The sequence below is a fragment of the Fusarium phalaenopsidis genome (assembly GCF_050370095.1).
Source record: "Fusarium phalaenopsidis strain FUZ10S chromosome Unknown contig_32296, whole genome shotgun sequence".
Classification (NCBI taxonomy): domain Eukaryota; kingdom Fungi; phylum Ascomycota; class Sordariomycetes; order Hypocreales; family Nectriaceae; genus Fusarium; species Fusarium phalaenopsidis.
The window spans coordinates 1,761,542-1,777,992 of record NW_028145408.1 but is presented as its reverse complement, the minus strand read 5'-3'; the positions used below and the strand labels follow the sequence as shown (position 1 = coordinate 1,777,992).

Below are 16,451 nucleotides of genomic sequence, written 5' to 3'. Positions count from 1 at the left end.
ATCCTTTACAACACAGACTCCCTTGCAAATCTGCAAAATCCCTTGATTCTCGGATTCTGCAAATCCGGTGATAATTGCCATCGAAATACCCCTAGTAGAGACCCCGAAAAAAATCCCCCGTCGTCATATCTCAACCCGCGGGCGGCCAGTGCAAGTCTAGCGATTACTGTACCCAGCCCAGCCGGGAGCCTCTATCCACCCCCGGCCAGCCGCTAGGTACTGATCCCAGCCTTCCAGGGCTCTCACTGCGACAGGTACCGATCAAGTACCTCGAGTCCCCTAGGTCCCGTCCCGTCTTCTCCAGAGGAAAAAAAACAACAAGCCCAACCTCGCCCACTCGCTCGCCTGCATTCTTCCACTTTGCCCCCCCTTGCGAGGCTTGTCTCTTCCATTTGGATTCTCCGCCCTTCTTCTGCCAGTCTCTCCCTTCCGTCCGGCCCACGGGTGGTTAGGCGGCTTAGTAACTGCCCGCCCTGTCACAAGCTTCCCCGGGGATCATCTCTTAGTGCCCTCCCACTGGAACTCCAAAACTCAACCGTGGGCGCAGCAACACAACACACCTCTCAAACTCGTCCAAAACCTGCGCCGGTTCAGCAACGACTCAGCGCACACCTCTTCCATCCAGTCAACGAGGCCCGTCGTCTCCCTAGTGCCCTCCCTCGTCATAAGTACCAGGTCAGTTCTTTTTCCGTTTTTCTGCCCAGCCACGTCAAGCCTCTTGCAGGCATTCTCCGCTGTCGCCCCAACGTCACTGGCTCCCTCTGATTCGGGCGGTGGCCAAAAGGTACTTGGAGGGTACCTCGAGCCCTGCATCGCCCACTCACGGCCTTCCCTCGCCCTCTCTCCCTCTCGATTCCCTCCCCCCCCCTCGCCCTCACCGCAGAAGGCGCACAATCCCCCCAAAAATCCTGACCCAGCCGAATGCCCGCGCTAAACCGCTTTTGGCCCCAACTCGAACCAATTTTTTTTCTTCCCACTCTTCTTTTGCCTCTCGACCTGGTTCCTTTTCTTCTCTTCTCTTCCTCTCCTCCAACAACCACCCCTTCTTCACCTCTCTCTCAATCCTCCTCCATCTCCCCTCCATCCTCGTCTTTCCCCAAGACATTTCGTCTTTCCTTGGTCCTTCCTTTGAAGATTCTGCGTGTTCTTCGAGGGATCTGTGCAAACACTGACGCTTGTTTGTGCCCAAAGTAATTCATTCGGGAAATTATTGGAAGCATCGGCCTTCCGTTTCTTTCTCTTTCGTCTTTTTCCTGTCCTTTTCGCACGACGGGAATCCCATCACTGCTCACTCTCGTTCACATTTGAGAGTCTTCTTCGCCCTCATCGAGTTCATCGTTTTTCGTGTCTTTACGACCCGGCATTCTTTCCATCACCGACTCGACCCGAAACGCGATTCTTTCCAACATGGCTGATCAACTCAACATGGGCGGCCTCAGCCTGGGCGAGGGCGGCCAGCAGCCTCCCCAGAACCGATCCTACATTCCTCCTCACATGCGCCGTCAGGGCGGTCCTCCTGCTGCTGCCCCCGCTATGAACGGCGGTCCTGCTCCTGGCCCTGGCCCTGCCCCCGGTGCCGGTCCCGGCCCCAACGGTCTCGGCAACAGCGCCTGGGCTAAGTAAGTGTTTCGCGATAGCTTCACTCAGCAACAGTCACTAACCTTCTCTGCAGCCAGAACTACGGCGCTCGCCAGTCCAACTGGGGCAACGACGTTCCCACCTACCAGAACAACAACCGCCGCGGCGGCTGGGGTGGTCGAGGCGGTGGTTATGGCGGCGGCGGCAACTTCGACGGCCACTCTGGTGGCGGTGGTGGTGGTGGTTACGCTGCTCGCGGCTCTGGTGATGGCCAGTGGCGCGACGGAAAGCACATCCCCGGTCCGGCTAACCCCCGTATCGAGCGTGAGCTTTTCGGTACCCCCGACGACCCTTCCAAGCAGCACACCGGTATCAACTTCGAGAAGTACGACGACATTCCTGTCGAGGCTTCCGGTCACGATGTTCCCGAGCCCGTCCACCAGTTCACCACCCCTCCTCTGGATGAGCACCTCTGCCGCAACATCGAGCTCGCCCACTACAAGGTCCCCACCCCCGTCCAGAAGTACTCCATCCCCATTGTCATGGGCGGCCGTGATCTCATGGCTTGTGCTCAGACTGGTTCCGGAAAGACTGGTGGTTTCCTCTTCCCCATCCTCTCTCAGGCCTTCATCAACGGTCCTTCTCCTGTCCCCGCCAATGCCGCGGGACAGTTTGGTCGTCAGCGCAAGGCCTACCCCACCTCTTTGATCCTCGCCCCCACCCGTGAGCTTGTTTCTCAGATCTACGACGAGGCCCGAAAGTTTGCCTACCGATCCTGGGTCCGACCTTGCGTCGTCTACGGTGGTGCCGATATTGGCTCCCAGCTCCGACAGATCGAGCGCGGCTGCGATCTGCTTGTTGCCACTCCCGGTCGATTGGTTGATCTCATAGAGCGAGGTCGCATCTCCCTCTGCAACATCAAGTACCTGGTTCTCGATGAGGCTGATCGCATGCTTGACATGGGTTTCGAGCCCCAGATCCGCCGCATCGTTGAGGGCGAGGATATGCCCAACGTCCAGGACCGCCAGACCCTGATGTTCTCGGCCACCTTCCCCCGCGACATCCAGATGCTCGCCCGCGATTTCCTCAAGGACTACGTCTTCCTCTCCGTCGGTCGTGTCGGTTCCACCTCTGAGAACATCACCCAGAAGGTTGAGTACGTCGAGGACGTTGACAAGCGCTCCGTTCTTCTTGACATCCTCCACACCCACGCCGGTGGCCTCACCCTGATCTTCGTCGAGACCAAGCGCATGGCCGACTCGCTCTCCGACTTCCTCATCAACCAGAACTTCCCCGCCACTTCGATTCACGGTGACCGAACTCAGCGTGAGCGTGAGCGTGCCCTCGAGTTCTTCCGCAACGGTCGATGCCCCATTCTTGTTGCTACCGCCGTTGCCGCCAGAGGATTGGATATTCCCAATGTCACGCACGTCATCAACTACGATCTTCCCACCGACATTGACGACTACGTCCACCGTATTGGTCGTACCGGTCGTGCCGGCAACACTGGTATCGCCACTGCCTTCTTCAACCGTGGCAACCGTGGTGTCGTCCGTGAGCTCATGGAGCTTCTCAAGGAGGCCAACCAGGAGATCCCTACCTTCCTTGAGACTATTGCCCGCGAGTCATCCTACGGTGGTGGTGGTCGTGGCGGTCGCTCTCGTGGTGGAGGCCGTGGTGGTTCTGCCAACCGTGACTACCGCAAGTTCGGCGGTGGTGGTGGTGGCGGCGGCTTCGGTGGCAGCGGCGGTGGTTTCAACGGCCCCCCTCAGGGCGGTGCTGGAGGCTACGGCGGCGGTGCTGGAGGCTACGGAGGTGGTGGCTACAGCGGCGGCGGCGGCGGCGGCGGCTACGGTGGTGGTGGCAGCTATGGCAACCCCGGCGGCCCTGGTGCTCAGTCCTCTTGGTGGTAAACAACACAATCCACCCAGGACACTTGCACCTTACAAGGTGCATCCCGGTGCTAGCAGACAGGCATTTCTGCAGCACTCGATGTTTTTGATTTCCGGTTTTCTTTTTTTCCTTTATGTTACTCTGGTCGCACGACTTTGCATTTGGACGACACGGCGGCACCATGACCTGCGAAGACAGATGACTGCCCCTTCCCAACTGGCGAAGGCAGTATTCGGTCCCAGGGCTTTCACGAAGCATGTGATAGATTGCGTTTCTTTTGATTTCGGCACACTCCTCGCTTGATACCCTTAGACCGAGATGTGGGGAGCTGGAAGACGTTGACAGCAAGCAGTGGTGCGGGCACGGATCTAGGTTCTTACACAGAACACTGGATCTGGACACAGCATCACAACGATTATGTTTTCGCCGTCTACCTGGGTTTTCCTTTCCCCCTTTACCCCGAGGGCATTTTGCGCGCTTTCACGATAGAGGGTCATGTTATCGCCGTGCAGACACATAGACAAAAGTGGATTTCTCGGTTCTCTGGTGACGAATCGCTCGCTGGTCCTCATGGGGATGGGGACCAGAGGGAGAGCGATGAGCGCATGGCAGGGAACGAAGGATGACGGTCAACGACAGGACGGTTATCTCTGTTTTTTTCAACACGTCGGAGAGCACGAGCGTTGCCGCGCGACGCCCACAGGTTATGGATTTTGGTTTGGGCGACACGGCATGGAACGGAAAACAAAAGCTCTTGCTCTTTGCAAGTCAGGGACATGGACATGATGAAGGCTTTGACCTGGCCGGGATGGAATGGCCGGGCCATGAGGCTTCTGAAGACGGGACCACGAACGCTACGAAAGGGAGTAGCCGTGGACTCAGTTCCCGTGGTAGAACAGACAACCAGACTGGACTGAGGAGTCCAAGTAAAAAAACGCATTGCATTTACTCTTGTGTCTTTTGATTTGATGTGACGTGATGTGCGAGTTGAATGTCTCAGATGATCCAATCGGAGCAGACGTGTTAGCCAAGGCTGTTGAAGACTCGGAAAGAAGGGCGGAACACGGGTCAAGCAAGAACAGTACAAAACATCAGCTTAGCCTCCCATAAGGATAGCTATAAAGCTATAACAAGAGTAGTAAAATATTACTAGATCGTTGTCTTTTCTTGAAATGTCTCTTCCATTATTATCGTATTCATCGATTATTTTATGATGATATAATTAAGAGGACCTTCCTTGACTGGCGTGGGCGGAAACGGAGCTGGAGTTGGAGGCGTGCCGGACCGTCCCAAGACCTGATCAGCTGGTGGCAGCAGCTGGCCCCTCCATTCCGGGGCTTACACGTCAGGGAGTGAGGCTGGCTGAAGGCTGACAGACATGAGATGGAGATTTTTCACGGCCAAGAGTTTTTAAAATGAACAATTATGATCTGAGTGTTACGTGGAAGTTACCGTAAATATATTAGATATTTACTTTGACTTCAGCCTGTTATAGAAAATACATCCATGATGCTATGACGTTGAGCAAGTTCAAGAGGCAGCCAGCCAAGAACGTGGAAGGAGCCCGCAACTCAGCCCCCCGTTGGAGCTTCCCCACTGCCACTGCCACTGCCGTGTGTGTCCTCCTACAGATGCCGCCTCGGTGATTTCCCCGCCCAAAACTTGAGACTTGCCAACTCCAACATTTGATGAGACCTTGGACAAGTTCTTTCTTGCGCATGTTCGCCTCCCTAAAGAGTAGAGCGCGCATACCATATCCACCGCCGTTGTAGGCCTTTACTCTGCTTCCATCTCTTTACCCCAACCGCCGAAGCGCACGACAGCCTCGGACCTGACTAGACCGAGCAACTAGCCGACGATGGGCGTCTTCGACAGCCTCGACTCGGGCCTTACCGAGCTGCTCGGGCAGTGGAACATCTACTCGACCGGCCTGGTGACGCTCCTTCTTGCTCTTGTCTCGTACCGTGTCATCGCGACCCGCGAACCCGATGTTCATCCCATGCTCCTGGCCCGCCAGGCGGTCCCGTCTTCAGTCCGAAATGAGGGAGAGAGTCCCGTATACCGATCGCAGGCTGCCCCCCACGGCATGCCCCTCAACGCTGGCCTGAATGTCAAGGATTCCGGAGCTTCCAAGTGGTCCCGCGGCCGCAACGGCGACCTGAGGGATGTCTGGAGGAAGGCGGCTACGGGTGGTGAAGAGGGTGCTACGGGACGTCTGTTGACTGTTTTGGGATCCCAGAATGTTGTTGACCATAAGCTTGGTACGAGATCAGCTTCTTCCGTGAGTAGGCTTGATATCGCTAACTTTACCAAGAGGACATCACTCGACAGATCAACCTCATCGGACAGCACATTGCGGAAGCAGGCGGCATTAGAGTTGCCGTTTACTTGCCAAACTCGATTGAGCTCCTGGTGACGCTCTTCGCCTGCAGCTTCTACCCGAACTTGACCACCGTCCTGATCCCATTCGATGTCTCCAACGACGAACTTGTCTCCATGCTCCGCCGTTCCGCTGTCGATACCTTGGTTACTGCTCCCGGCTCGTTCCCCTTCGATGCTGTCATCCAGGCCTATCCTTCCCTGCGGCAGCTCATCTGGGTCACAGACGAGGGAAGCAACCACATGGACTGGAATGAGGTGCCTGAGGGCACCGGCAGCAAGATCAATGTTGCTACCTGGCAGGATATCATCCGTGATGCTCCCGCGCATGCTGGTAGCGAGCTGCCAGAAACTGATCCTGAGAAGACTCCCATGGATGTTGTCACCTTTTGGCAGACTGAGCCTGGTCAGGTTGAGGAGATGGTGCGCTTCAGCCAGGCAAACCTGGTTTCTGGCATTGCTGCTCAGCTCGCGGCCATTCCCACCAAGGAGCGCATTAACCCTTCTGACCTCTTCCTTCCTGCCGACTCTCTCGCCAATGTGCACACTCTGGTCCTCACTTTGACGGCACTGTACTCGAATGCCTCAGTTGCCCTGAACTCGGTCGCCGGTAGGTCGCCTGATCTGGTGCTTGCAACTCAGGGGGTTGCTCCCACGATTCTTGTGGCAAGCCCCGATGCGCTACTCGCAACTCATGAGGAGTCGACATCCAAGCTGTCTTCACCCATGGCCAAGGCCTCGCACATCCTCGCTACACGATCTTTGGTTCTGGAGGGAATCCACTCTCCATCAAACTTGCTGTCCGGCTTCTCCTCTGGCGCATCTCCGGCTCTTGGAACGACTCCTGGCAAGCTCCGTCTCGTGTACGCTGCTGAGCGTGCGGGATCTGACACCCCCCTCTTGTCGGCCACCGTTCTGTCGGATCTGCGAGTTTTTACAGGGGCCAGGGTTGTGTACGCCTTGACGGCTGCCAAGGTGGCTGGTGCTATCAGTCAGACGGCATTCTTCGACTATCGACTCTGCAATGACGTCAAGAGCCACTTCGGATCGCCGCTCACCAGCGTGGAGGTGTTTTTGAAGGACACTGGTGCTCACAAGACGACCGACGAGAAGATCGAAGGCGACGTAAGTTTCTACTCATTGTCATTTAACTCAAGACATGTCACTAACTTAGTGAAGATTATAGTGAGGGGGCCTTGCGTCGCTGGAGGAGAGGTCAATATTGGAATTCCTGGAAAGATTCGAGACGACAACACGCTTGCTTATGCTTAATGGTCATACAGGTGTCCAGAAAGCAATGATGATTATGATGAATACCGGTTGATACATGGGGTGAATGCTTGGGTATACTGGTTATCTCGGCAGGTAGTCTTGAAAGTGATGATTTCTTGGTGGGGGTTCATGTAGGTTCCTTTGCTACTAGGCGGGGATGGTGTCAAGCCTCTGCTTGGCAAACACTGGTCTCGGCGATGTTGGGGGTTCCAGCCCTACAACCAGACAGCGTAGATGAGGATTTCTATAAATACAGATCTTTTTATTGATATATTTGCATATTAATGCTGTGTCACGCGACCATTGTTGTTGGGTTGAATCTGGTAGGATACCTACCCTAAACACATCATTTCATGAAATTGCGCTGGCCCGTTCACGAGAAATGGAAAGTGTATTTAAATGATGACGTCGAAAGAATGGAGCGGGCTCGAGATGACGGTTGACTATTGTAGATCATAATGTGATGGACAATCACGAGATGGAAGGATCAGCAACTATCATTGACGGTGTTTTTGGTCTACAAGTGTCGTTGTCGATAACATCACTTTTCCTTGGGTTTCCAAGCCCAAGGAACAAAGGGGAAAAAGGGACGTAATGGGAGGGCGGGCAGGCCAGCGAGTGGATGTCTCGGCTGCACAGTCCACGTGGAATCGGCCGAGATGGTTGCACCGAATCCAGATGGAAATTAGCGCTAAGCCCCGGGGCCATGGGATGGACCATGGGCCAGCCAAGGGCCAAAGGGCGTTTTCCTTTTTTGCCTCGAGGCTTGCTTTGGCAGATCTGATGCTCGATCCTTTCACCCGTGCGAGGTACCAAGCACGGCAGAGTCGATCCTTTGAATGTCGTACTCGGCACCGTCAGGCCTGCCAAGACGGGCAAGGGATCCGACAGACTGGGAAAAAGAAAAGAGGCACAGTCGTACTTTCGGGGCTGTATCCGTAAAATGTGAAATGACAAGAAAGATTGCAATGTCATGGGAGGAGACACAAGACCAAGACAGACGCCCCTGTCCCTGCGAGTACCCCTTGGCCCCTGCAGCTTTTCCACTTCCAGCGGTGCGGATGCGGGCTTGTTATTCCCGGTTTGGTAGCGAGCGTGACAAGGGACCGAGGGGTAATGTCGCGGCCGACCACGTAGACACTGGAGGAAGGATGAAAGGATGAAGCTGGTCCTTGAGAGATGAGAAGGAGAGGAGATTGATCATTGTGAGGGACACATTAGGTTCCCATCAAGAGATTCCAGGTGTTGAGCTTGTAGCTAGCTAGTGCTTGTAGAGGCGACCTGAACTTACAAATGACTAGCCGACAACAGGCAGCCTAGACTTGGCTAGCGCTGAAATAGATCAGACGGACTTCTTCTGCGGTTGTACCCAGCAATAAGGGTCCATAGGCAAAGGTACCTCACATTGGCAGATCAGCTTTTTGGCTCGGTGCGCTATAGAACCCAGCAAATATTCCTATGTACCCGGGCAGAGAGAGAGGAGATGATCCCGCAATAGGGGACCTTCCGCCACCCAAGATGCTACTCCAACTGGGCTAACGTTGTCTGTATTGGTCTAGTATGGTACTGTATCCCCATTTACCTTTTTTTTCACTTCCCTTCTCCCCCATGCTCTGGTCATCCATGTTTTGAACGGGTCCTCCGGCCAAGCCTTAGAATACCACACCACCAGAGGCAGTCCACCACCACCTTCTCCTCTTCCTTTCCCATAACACCACCTCTCGACTTCAGTTTCAACAACTCCACCAACCGAGTCGAGTCGTCGTCGAGTGCCATGAGATCGCCTTGAAAGGGGGAACATCAATAACAACATCGGACGGGAAGCTTTCTTATCTTGTCGCCTTCTTCCCCCCCGCTCCCCCTTTCGGCGACGCCGTCTAGCTCTCTGTCTCAGTCTTTTTTCCCGCCCCGCGTGTCTGTCGCTCACATCCAGATCCAATCCCAATCACCTCACATTTGGCCGACAAGATCTCCCTCGTCGCATCTGGATGTCGCAACTCCTCGTCGCTTTCGCGCCCGCTCACGCAAAGCACCCTCCTCCGTCCACTCGCCCCTCGATGAGCCATCATGACCGTTCGGCGGCAACGGCCACCGCCAAACCCGCCGGGGCGACCAGCTCCAACACTTCGGCGGCTGCTCGCGTGCCCGCCGGCATGAAGAAGATCTCGAGGCTGTTCGCCTTTACGCGCCTCGGCCGCGGCCGCCCCGACAGCGCAAACGGCCACCACCCCGAATGGGATTCGGCTTCTACCCGTGAGAGCTCACCAGATGTTCACCAGCTCACGTCGCGACGGCGCCGCGCGGACCCAGAGGCGAGGAAGCCTGCCAGGAACGGTCTAAGCCTCCTCGTTGCTGACGACGACCACCCGCCCTGCTCCATCTGCGCGACCATCGATTTCCCCTGCTTGTTAAACTGGCGGCCCGGCCAGCCGCGACCCTGGATCCCGCTGGCTCACACCCTCGCAGAGTTGTCCGCCTGCCCTTACTGCATCTTCTTTCAGGCCCTGGTGGGTGCTGAGCCGGATTTGACACGCAAGTTCACACCCTACCTGCGCATTCGACAGGCATTTGAGCGTCTTGGTGTTGGAGAGAAGCATGAGCTTGGAGGCGCCGTATTGTTCGAAGTGACCACCAAGAGCAAGACCCTGCCATGGGGCTACATCGTTCGCGTCGTCGAAGGGAACGACGACGTCGCTGGGTACAGAGAGGCCACTCCGGCGATTCGAGGCCGTATCATCCCGCCCAAGCTTGACCCCGCGCTGCCCCGGACATGGATCGACTTTTGCTTGACGAATCACTCCCACACGACTTGCGGTTCCCGAGGGCCACCGATCCGAGGCCTCAAGTTGATTGACTGTCGCGAGGAGGAGGTGGTATTTGTGGATGACCTCAATGTCCCGACGATCGAGTATGTCACGCTGAGCTATGTACGGGGCAGTCCCTCTGAGATCGAGTCAGATCAGCTCAGCGGCTTGCCTGAGGTTCTGCCTCCATTGGTAGCCGACGCCATGTCAGTGACGAGGTCTCTTGGATTCAGGTATCTCTGGATCGATCGGTACTGCTTCCCTCAGTACAACGCTGCGGAGCGACGGCGGCAGTTGGACAAGATGGGCGAGATCTACTCCCGTTCTACTCTCACCCTCATTGTTGCGGCGGGCGAGGGCATCAACGACGGCATTCCTGGCATCAGCGTCCCACGTGAGGAGCAATTGTCGCTCCAGACCGAGGCTGGATACTTCACAACTTCCCTCATCAGACCCGATGCTGAGGTAGCAAACTCCAAGTGGGCTTCTCGCGGCTGGACATATCAGGAGGGCCTGCTATCCCGTCGCCGCCTCGTCTTTACTCCTTCACAGATCTATTACCAGTGCCAATCCCTCCACTGTCACGAAACCATCTCTTATCCTCTCAAGACGAAGCCCGCTCTCAACCTGGGCCGTGTATTCCCCCTCGACGGCGCAGGCACTCGCACAGGCGATTACAAGAACCAGGTCAACGGATACCTCAGCCGAGAATTCACATATCCGGATGACCGCCTCGATGCCTTTAGGGGCATCCTGGATCAATACGCCCACATGGATCCTCCCATGGATAATATCCTTGGCCTCCCCCTCTATCATGCCAAGGACTTCAAAAACATGTCCTCCTCACCCACTCGAACAGATCGTCTTGCAATTGGCCTTGGCTGGCGACTGGATCCCGCAGGCGACACCGAGGTATCAACACACCCCATGTGTCTCCAAGGCCCATTCCCCTCTTGGACTTGGCTTGGTTGGAAGATCCGTCCCGAGTACACCGGTTACGGCCCCTATTTCAACCTCTATCAGGTTGGCGACGACACACCTCTCATCGACAACATCTCTGCTGTACCCAGGATGACCATCTCGGTTGGTTTCAAGGACGATAGGGTCCTCTCTTGGGAGCAACACGCCGACGCCATCACCGCACGTGCAACACCAATCTCATTCCTCCGCCTCAAGACCTACTGCTTCACCATCCGCTTCACCGTCCGACCCCCTACCGCTGACTCGGCCTCCTCCTCCTCATCCACCTCGAACGTCACCATCACCTCTCCAGACCTCCGCGATACCCTCCGACCTTCCCTTGTTGCTATGCTCCTACGTGCCGGCTCGGATGCTGAGACCCCACCCGGTGAGCACGAGCTCATCGGCGCCTTTATCTCGGGCCAGGACTGGGTGATTGACGAGACGTACGAGTCGGCAAACCTTCTCATCTGCGGCCGCCGCAACTGGGAACCCGATGGCGAGCTTGTCCGCCTGGGTACCATGGAGCTCGGCGTCGGCGGCCTGATGGGCGTCGACGAGGGCACGGCTGTCGTCAAGGGAGCCTTGAACGAGGAGAGGAGACTGGATGTTGAGCTGAGGGAACTCGACATCTACTAAGCTCCCTATAATGACTCCCCATGATTATCATATCCACATCTACATCTACATTACAACTGCAACTCCAACTGCACTACAACTACAACATTTCCTTGCTACATGTCATACCCCCTGTATGCACAAGACACAACTCGACTACATGTTACCAAGACATATACGCTCATATATACAACCTACCTACACCAACCATATATATATTTAATACCTCTTGTTTGTTTTTAGACTGGGAACAGGATGGCAAAGACGAACGCATAGACGCATGCATGTATGAATGGCTGGACGGCCGGGGCGGGGTGTTTATCAGGTTTTCTGCTTCTTCTAGATACCATCTCACATGTCATAGGTACTGTACATGGGATAGCATCGTGTGGAATCAATACTATTAATGTCCTGGGTATCTTTTATCTGGCCATGGCGTGTCTCCCCGATTGTAACTTGTCGGTAATCCTGACTGTGAAATCAACCCTCACACTCCCATCTCTAGAATAGCTCGCTTTGTCAAGTCCTCCTGCACCCATCCCATGATACGGCTTCCAACATCTCCAACCAGCTGCTCATAGTGTTGCCCAGGGAAGAATAGTCCACAATGGGCTCCGACCTCGTCCACATCAGCCATGAAGACATCGACCCAAGTCGGATCGGTCACTTTGCTGCCATCTCTGGGCAGGTTGCAAAACTTGCGCAGCTTCTTTGGTCTCGACGAGTTGAGGTCTCTCGCCTCGGCGATAACCTCAGCCTCCGCAGCGCGCCGGTGATCTTCCCAATCCCTTGCCTGCTGCTCTGCAGCCTCCTTCTCCATGCGGCGCTGCTCTTCGCGGGCCTCCCGCTCAGCCTCCTTGAGAGCTTCCTTTTCCTGGCGCGCGGCCTCCTTGAGGGCCTTGTCGGCTTCCTTTTGCGCGCGGCGGCGACGCTTCTCGAGGAGCTTTTCGCGCTCGCGGACGGCCTTGGCGTGGTCCTTGACGGCATGCTCGTAGGCGCGCTGGAGGCGCTTTGCCTCCTTTTCGGCTTGCTTGCGCTCGTCCTTGTCGGTGTAAATGGTGAGGTCTGGGAGCTCGGGAGGGGCTGGAGGGTCGGGGAGGGGAGCGAGTTCGACTTCTTCGCTGGGACGTGGTTGATCAGGAGGGTTGGAGTCGTCGATGGGTGTGGGATCGATGTCGTGCATAGATAATCGGTTGATGTCCGAAGTTATAGCTTCTGTGTCGTTGAAAGAATCGTTCTGGGTGGTGTTTGCTTGTGTTGGGGAATCTTTGTGGTTTGCATCGAGGAGAGTTTGATGATTGGTTGCGTTGCCCATTGTATCACGGTGTTCTATCGTTATGCTTGGCCTGGGACTCTCCTGACTGACACCGAGATGGTTTTCAGTCGTATTAGGCTGTAAAAAGGAAGATTCAGGACTAAGAGTTGTCCCAGCCGCTGTATTTGGCGTGCTAAAACCTGATTGTTGAGAAGATGCAAACTCCTCGGGAGTTCCAGCCTTCGGCGTTTCCGACTTGGGAGTCTTGGGGCGGCCGGTACACAATGTGTAGTAGTTCACGAAGCGCACTCTAGTCGTGGGCGCACGAGGGTCCCGACTTTGATTTTGAAGCTGGAGCTCGTCAACGTCCTCGAGGGCACGAAGACGGGCGTATCGAGACTCAAGACCTGAGAGGTCGGCGAGGCAGCTGCCGAACTCGAGGTACGAGACGACGTGCTTGGCAGCAGCTTGTACGAGTCCTTCAGAGCGGTACTTGGAGGCAAAGTGAAGCATGCGGCGCACAAAGGGGCGCTCTTGAAGGGCAGAGTCGTTGAAGAAGGGCTGGTTGAAGAATGGGTCGTGGGGGAGTTGCGAGACAGATGCTGATGTTGCGGATGAGGGGCTCCCAGGGACGGAACTGTGAGACGTTGTGAGATTCAGGGACGAACTGTCGGGACTGGTAGTTTCTGAGATTCCATATGGAGCGTTGAGATTGGTGTTCTCCTGGCTGTTGTCCTGAGGCGTTGCTGCAGGTTTGAACAAACTTGATATCCCAGATACGACAATGCCTGGATGAAGACCGAGAAAGGGGCAGTCCATAGAGATGTGTCCTAGAATGCGATGCTTGAAGGGATATGTGCCGTAAGGGCTTGGGTTTGGCTACATATATAGGGGTTAGTACCTTGACAAGACAGAGAGGAGTGACCATACCATGAGGATAACATCAGCAGCTAATATGCCACCCATTGAATGTCCCACTAGGACCACATCCGTAGTGGGAGACTCATGAGGCGTCAGCCATTCACTAAAGTTGTCTCGAGCAACGTCGACGGCACGATACGTCTTGTACCGCGGATAGATCTTGGAGTGGATGACATGTGAGTCGGCGAGCAAGTTGGTCAAGAGGGCATGAACATGAGCCGGGAATGAACGGAAGGACTGATCATTTCCCAGGAAGCCATGGAGGTAAATGACGAGTAGTTTGCGCCGACCCTGATGATCTCCAGCATGTGTTTGTGGGGTTTTCTGCAGCGAGGTTTCTGAGGGGTACACAGGGAGGAGGGACTGCGTAGAGGAGGAGCGGGGATCAGGAGCTAGCCACGCGCCGGAGGCCTGGAGACGGGACGGATACGGCCCGGGCGGAGTCGGAGACGGTTTGTATGCCGCCGGACCCGGAGAGTACGGAGGTTGTTGGACGGAATACGGGGGAGGCGGCGGCGGGGGAGAAGAGGGGTCGGCCATGATGGATGGATGGCCTCAACGGGGATATGCGGGGGTGGGAGGAATGAGGTGAGGGAGGAAAGGAAGAGTTTGGGAGCAGGGCCTCGGGCGCTAACAAAGTCAACTTTTTTTTCCTCAGTCTCTCACCGACCCCTTCTTTTGCAGATGGATGTGCTGGCGTAAGGTCGGGTGAGGTGACGATGGTGAGGGAGCCAAAGGACGTGGGGTAGAGATGGATGCAGTAGATGGTGGTCCCTGGACCCTGGCGCTGGGCGTGATACAAGGCATACGACGACGTCACAGGCTCGACACTTGCTGGCGCGACGTTTGACCTGGATCGTGGATTTACAAAACTGGTCGAGTGCCATAATCACAGATGTCGAGGCTGACTTGCTGGACCTACAGCACGAGCTTGATACAGTACCTACCTACCCATGGAGATTGATGGTGGGAGGAGGTTACGTAGGTGCTCCACCAAGGCTGTCTGTGTGTGCCTGAAAGTGGCTTGACCATGGCTGTGAGTTGTTTTGCCCATCTCTACATGTTCCAACAAGAGGCGATTTTTCTGTGCCTGACGAGATGCTGGGTGTCAGGTTGGTAACCTGCAACGCAACCCCATCAACAGCGCGAGATGTCCCGGTTGGTTGGTGTCTAGAAGCGTGTTGTCAATGCTTTTGTCTGTCCTGCGTGTCGGCCGCTTGGTGGAGGAAGCAAATGGATATTCGCCTCTGCCAGGCTATCCATTCTGACATCCGTGGCCCATCACATCAGCAGCTTTTTCGGCCGATGGGTGGCCAACAGAGAGACACGCACTCTCGACAATTTTTTCTTCTCTAGAGGCGGGACTCGTGAGTGATTTAATACCCGTTCGTATTGCTGGCGGGCGACTGCATGTGCGGATGTCGACAAGACGCAAGCGATTAACAAAACCTCGTATTCGAGCAGTGGATGGCCTCTGACTGACTCAAAACTGTTCCCTCACCGTCTTGTTCACATGATGAAATGTTGACCGACTGAGAAGAGATGTGCATCTTGCATGCAGGTACAAGGAACAGACGACAAGACTCTTTGTATACTCATCTCGATCGATAATCAACAGTGACCCCAAATAGATTCAACAATCCAAACTTGGAATAGGAGAACGGAAACATCCCGGCCATGGTTCGTCAGGAGCCAAAATGAATTCCTCCGTCCGGAGTAGAGTGCAAATCCTGATGCCATGACCACGTTCTAATCTGAGCCTGGCCTGCCCAGCCCACGAGATGGGATACCCAGTAGATCCTGCAAGGGACGGAATGTGGGAATGCGTGGCCGCCCATGTGTGTACGATGCAGACACAGCGTGTGCCCCCTGATTCACGGATTGTGATTCGATCCAAATCTCCAAGACCAGGTGACGACGACTTCCACTCTTGTTCTGGTATGCCCCAAGTCCAAAGTCAGGGGAACAATTCTCACAGGCCCCGCTCGTCACAGGGGACTCATCACGGGCCAGGCCATCGCGCGGCCCCATTAGGAACAAGGGGAATTATTTTTGGAATCTCTTGGCTCCGGTGTTTCGGAAGCTAATTGGCTTGCGGGAAGTACAGAGACAGAGAGACAAAGGGAGAGACAAAAGAGGCTCCGAAGTGACTGGGACTGAGTAAGAAACATTTCAGTGTCTGGCGGGTGTGCGTCCTTTGTGAGAGGGCATCTGATTCAGTCTTGCTGATCCTTGTAAACCTGGCATTCCTTACCACAGATGGACATTTCAGATTAATGAGCTGCACGATGAGGGCGATCATGCTGAGATAGATGAGAGAGCATTTGCTCTGTTGATGCCAGAAACAACCATCTCTCCCATCCCATCCCATCTACGGAGCATCCTGCACGCGGTTGTAGACTCCTGTCATGCGTCTTCAACAACGACTTGCATACTCCAGTCAGAAGAGTCTCTCTCCTCCATCGCGAGCCCTGATTCGCCCCGGCTACGGAACACACGCGTTCAACCCCGGTCTAATTTCCCCCCCGACCGACGCGTTGCTTCTGCCCACCACCGACCGGATGGGCCATTCCAGTTCAAGGGCAGGGATGGGATGCCACCCACCGTTTTCTCCTACCCGCATCCCCTGTCACCAGAAAAAAAGATGCAAGAGAAGGCGCATATAGAAAAGAATAAAGACGGGGATCATGGGTGTTTTGAGGAGAGTCGAGAGAACGGCCTGAACTACCGAAGTGGGAGAGACTCCTTTTTCTGCTAAGATGAGTCTGGCT

At 55.3% G+C, this 16,451-nt stretch overlaps 4 protein-coding genes across 4 annotated transcripts; 3 read left to right on the top strand and 1 right to left on the bottom strand.

Annotated features, from left to right (window-relative positions):
* Positions 1-1,407: 1,407 nt before the first annotated feature.
* Positions 1,408-3,491, top strand: LRP88_06121 (P-loop containing nucleoside triphosphate hydrolase protein; the record flags this gene model as incomplete). The annotated part of the gene is made up of 2 exons (XM_083242661.1): positions 1,408-1,619; positions 1,673-3,491. 2 exons carry the CDS (start codon positions 1,408-1,410, stop codon positions 3,489-3,491), a joined length of 2,031 nt encoding a protein of 676 aa, XP_083101597.1.
* Positions 3,492-5,329: 1,838 nt separating this feature from the next.
* On the top strand, positions 5,330-7,122 carry LRP88_06120 (uncharacterized protein; the record flags this gene model as incomplete). Its single annotated transcript, XM_083242660.1, has 3 exons — positions 5,330-5,732; positions 5,786-6,975; positions 7,030-7,122. 3 exons carry the CDS (start codon positions 5,330-5,332, stop codon positions 7,120-7,122), a joined length of 1,686 nt encoding a protein of 561 aa, XP_083101596.1.
* Positions 7,123-9,110: 1,988 nt separating this feature from the next.
* On the top strand, positions 9,111-11,525 carry LRP88_06119 (heterokaryon incompatibility protein-domain-containing protein; the record flags this gene model as incomplete). The annotated part of the gene is made up of 1 exon (XM_083242659.1): positions 9,111-11,525. The coding sequence occupies one exon, from the start codon at positions 9,111-9,113 to the stop codon at positions 11,523-11,525; it is 2,415 nt and encodes an 804-aa protein (XP_083101595.1).
* Positions 11,526-11,991: 466 nt separating this feature from the next.
* LRP88_06118 (uncharacterized protein) lies at positions 11,992-14,220 on the bottom strand (the record flags this gene model as incomplete). Its single annotated transcript, XM_083242658.1, has 2 exons — positions 11,992-13,638; positions 13,690-14,220. The coding sequence occupies 2 exons, from the start codon at positions 14,218-14,220 to the stop codon at positions 11,992-11,994; spliced, it is 2,178 nt and encodes a 725-aa protein (XP_083101594.1).
* Positions 14,221-16,451: the final 2,231 nt, after the last annotated feature.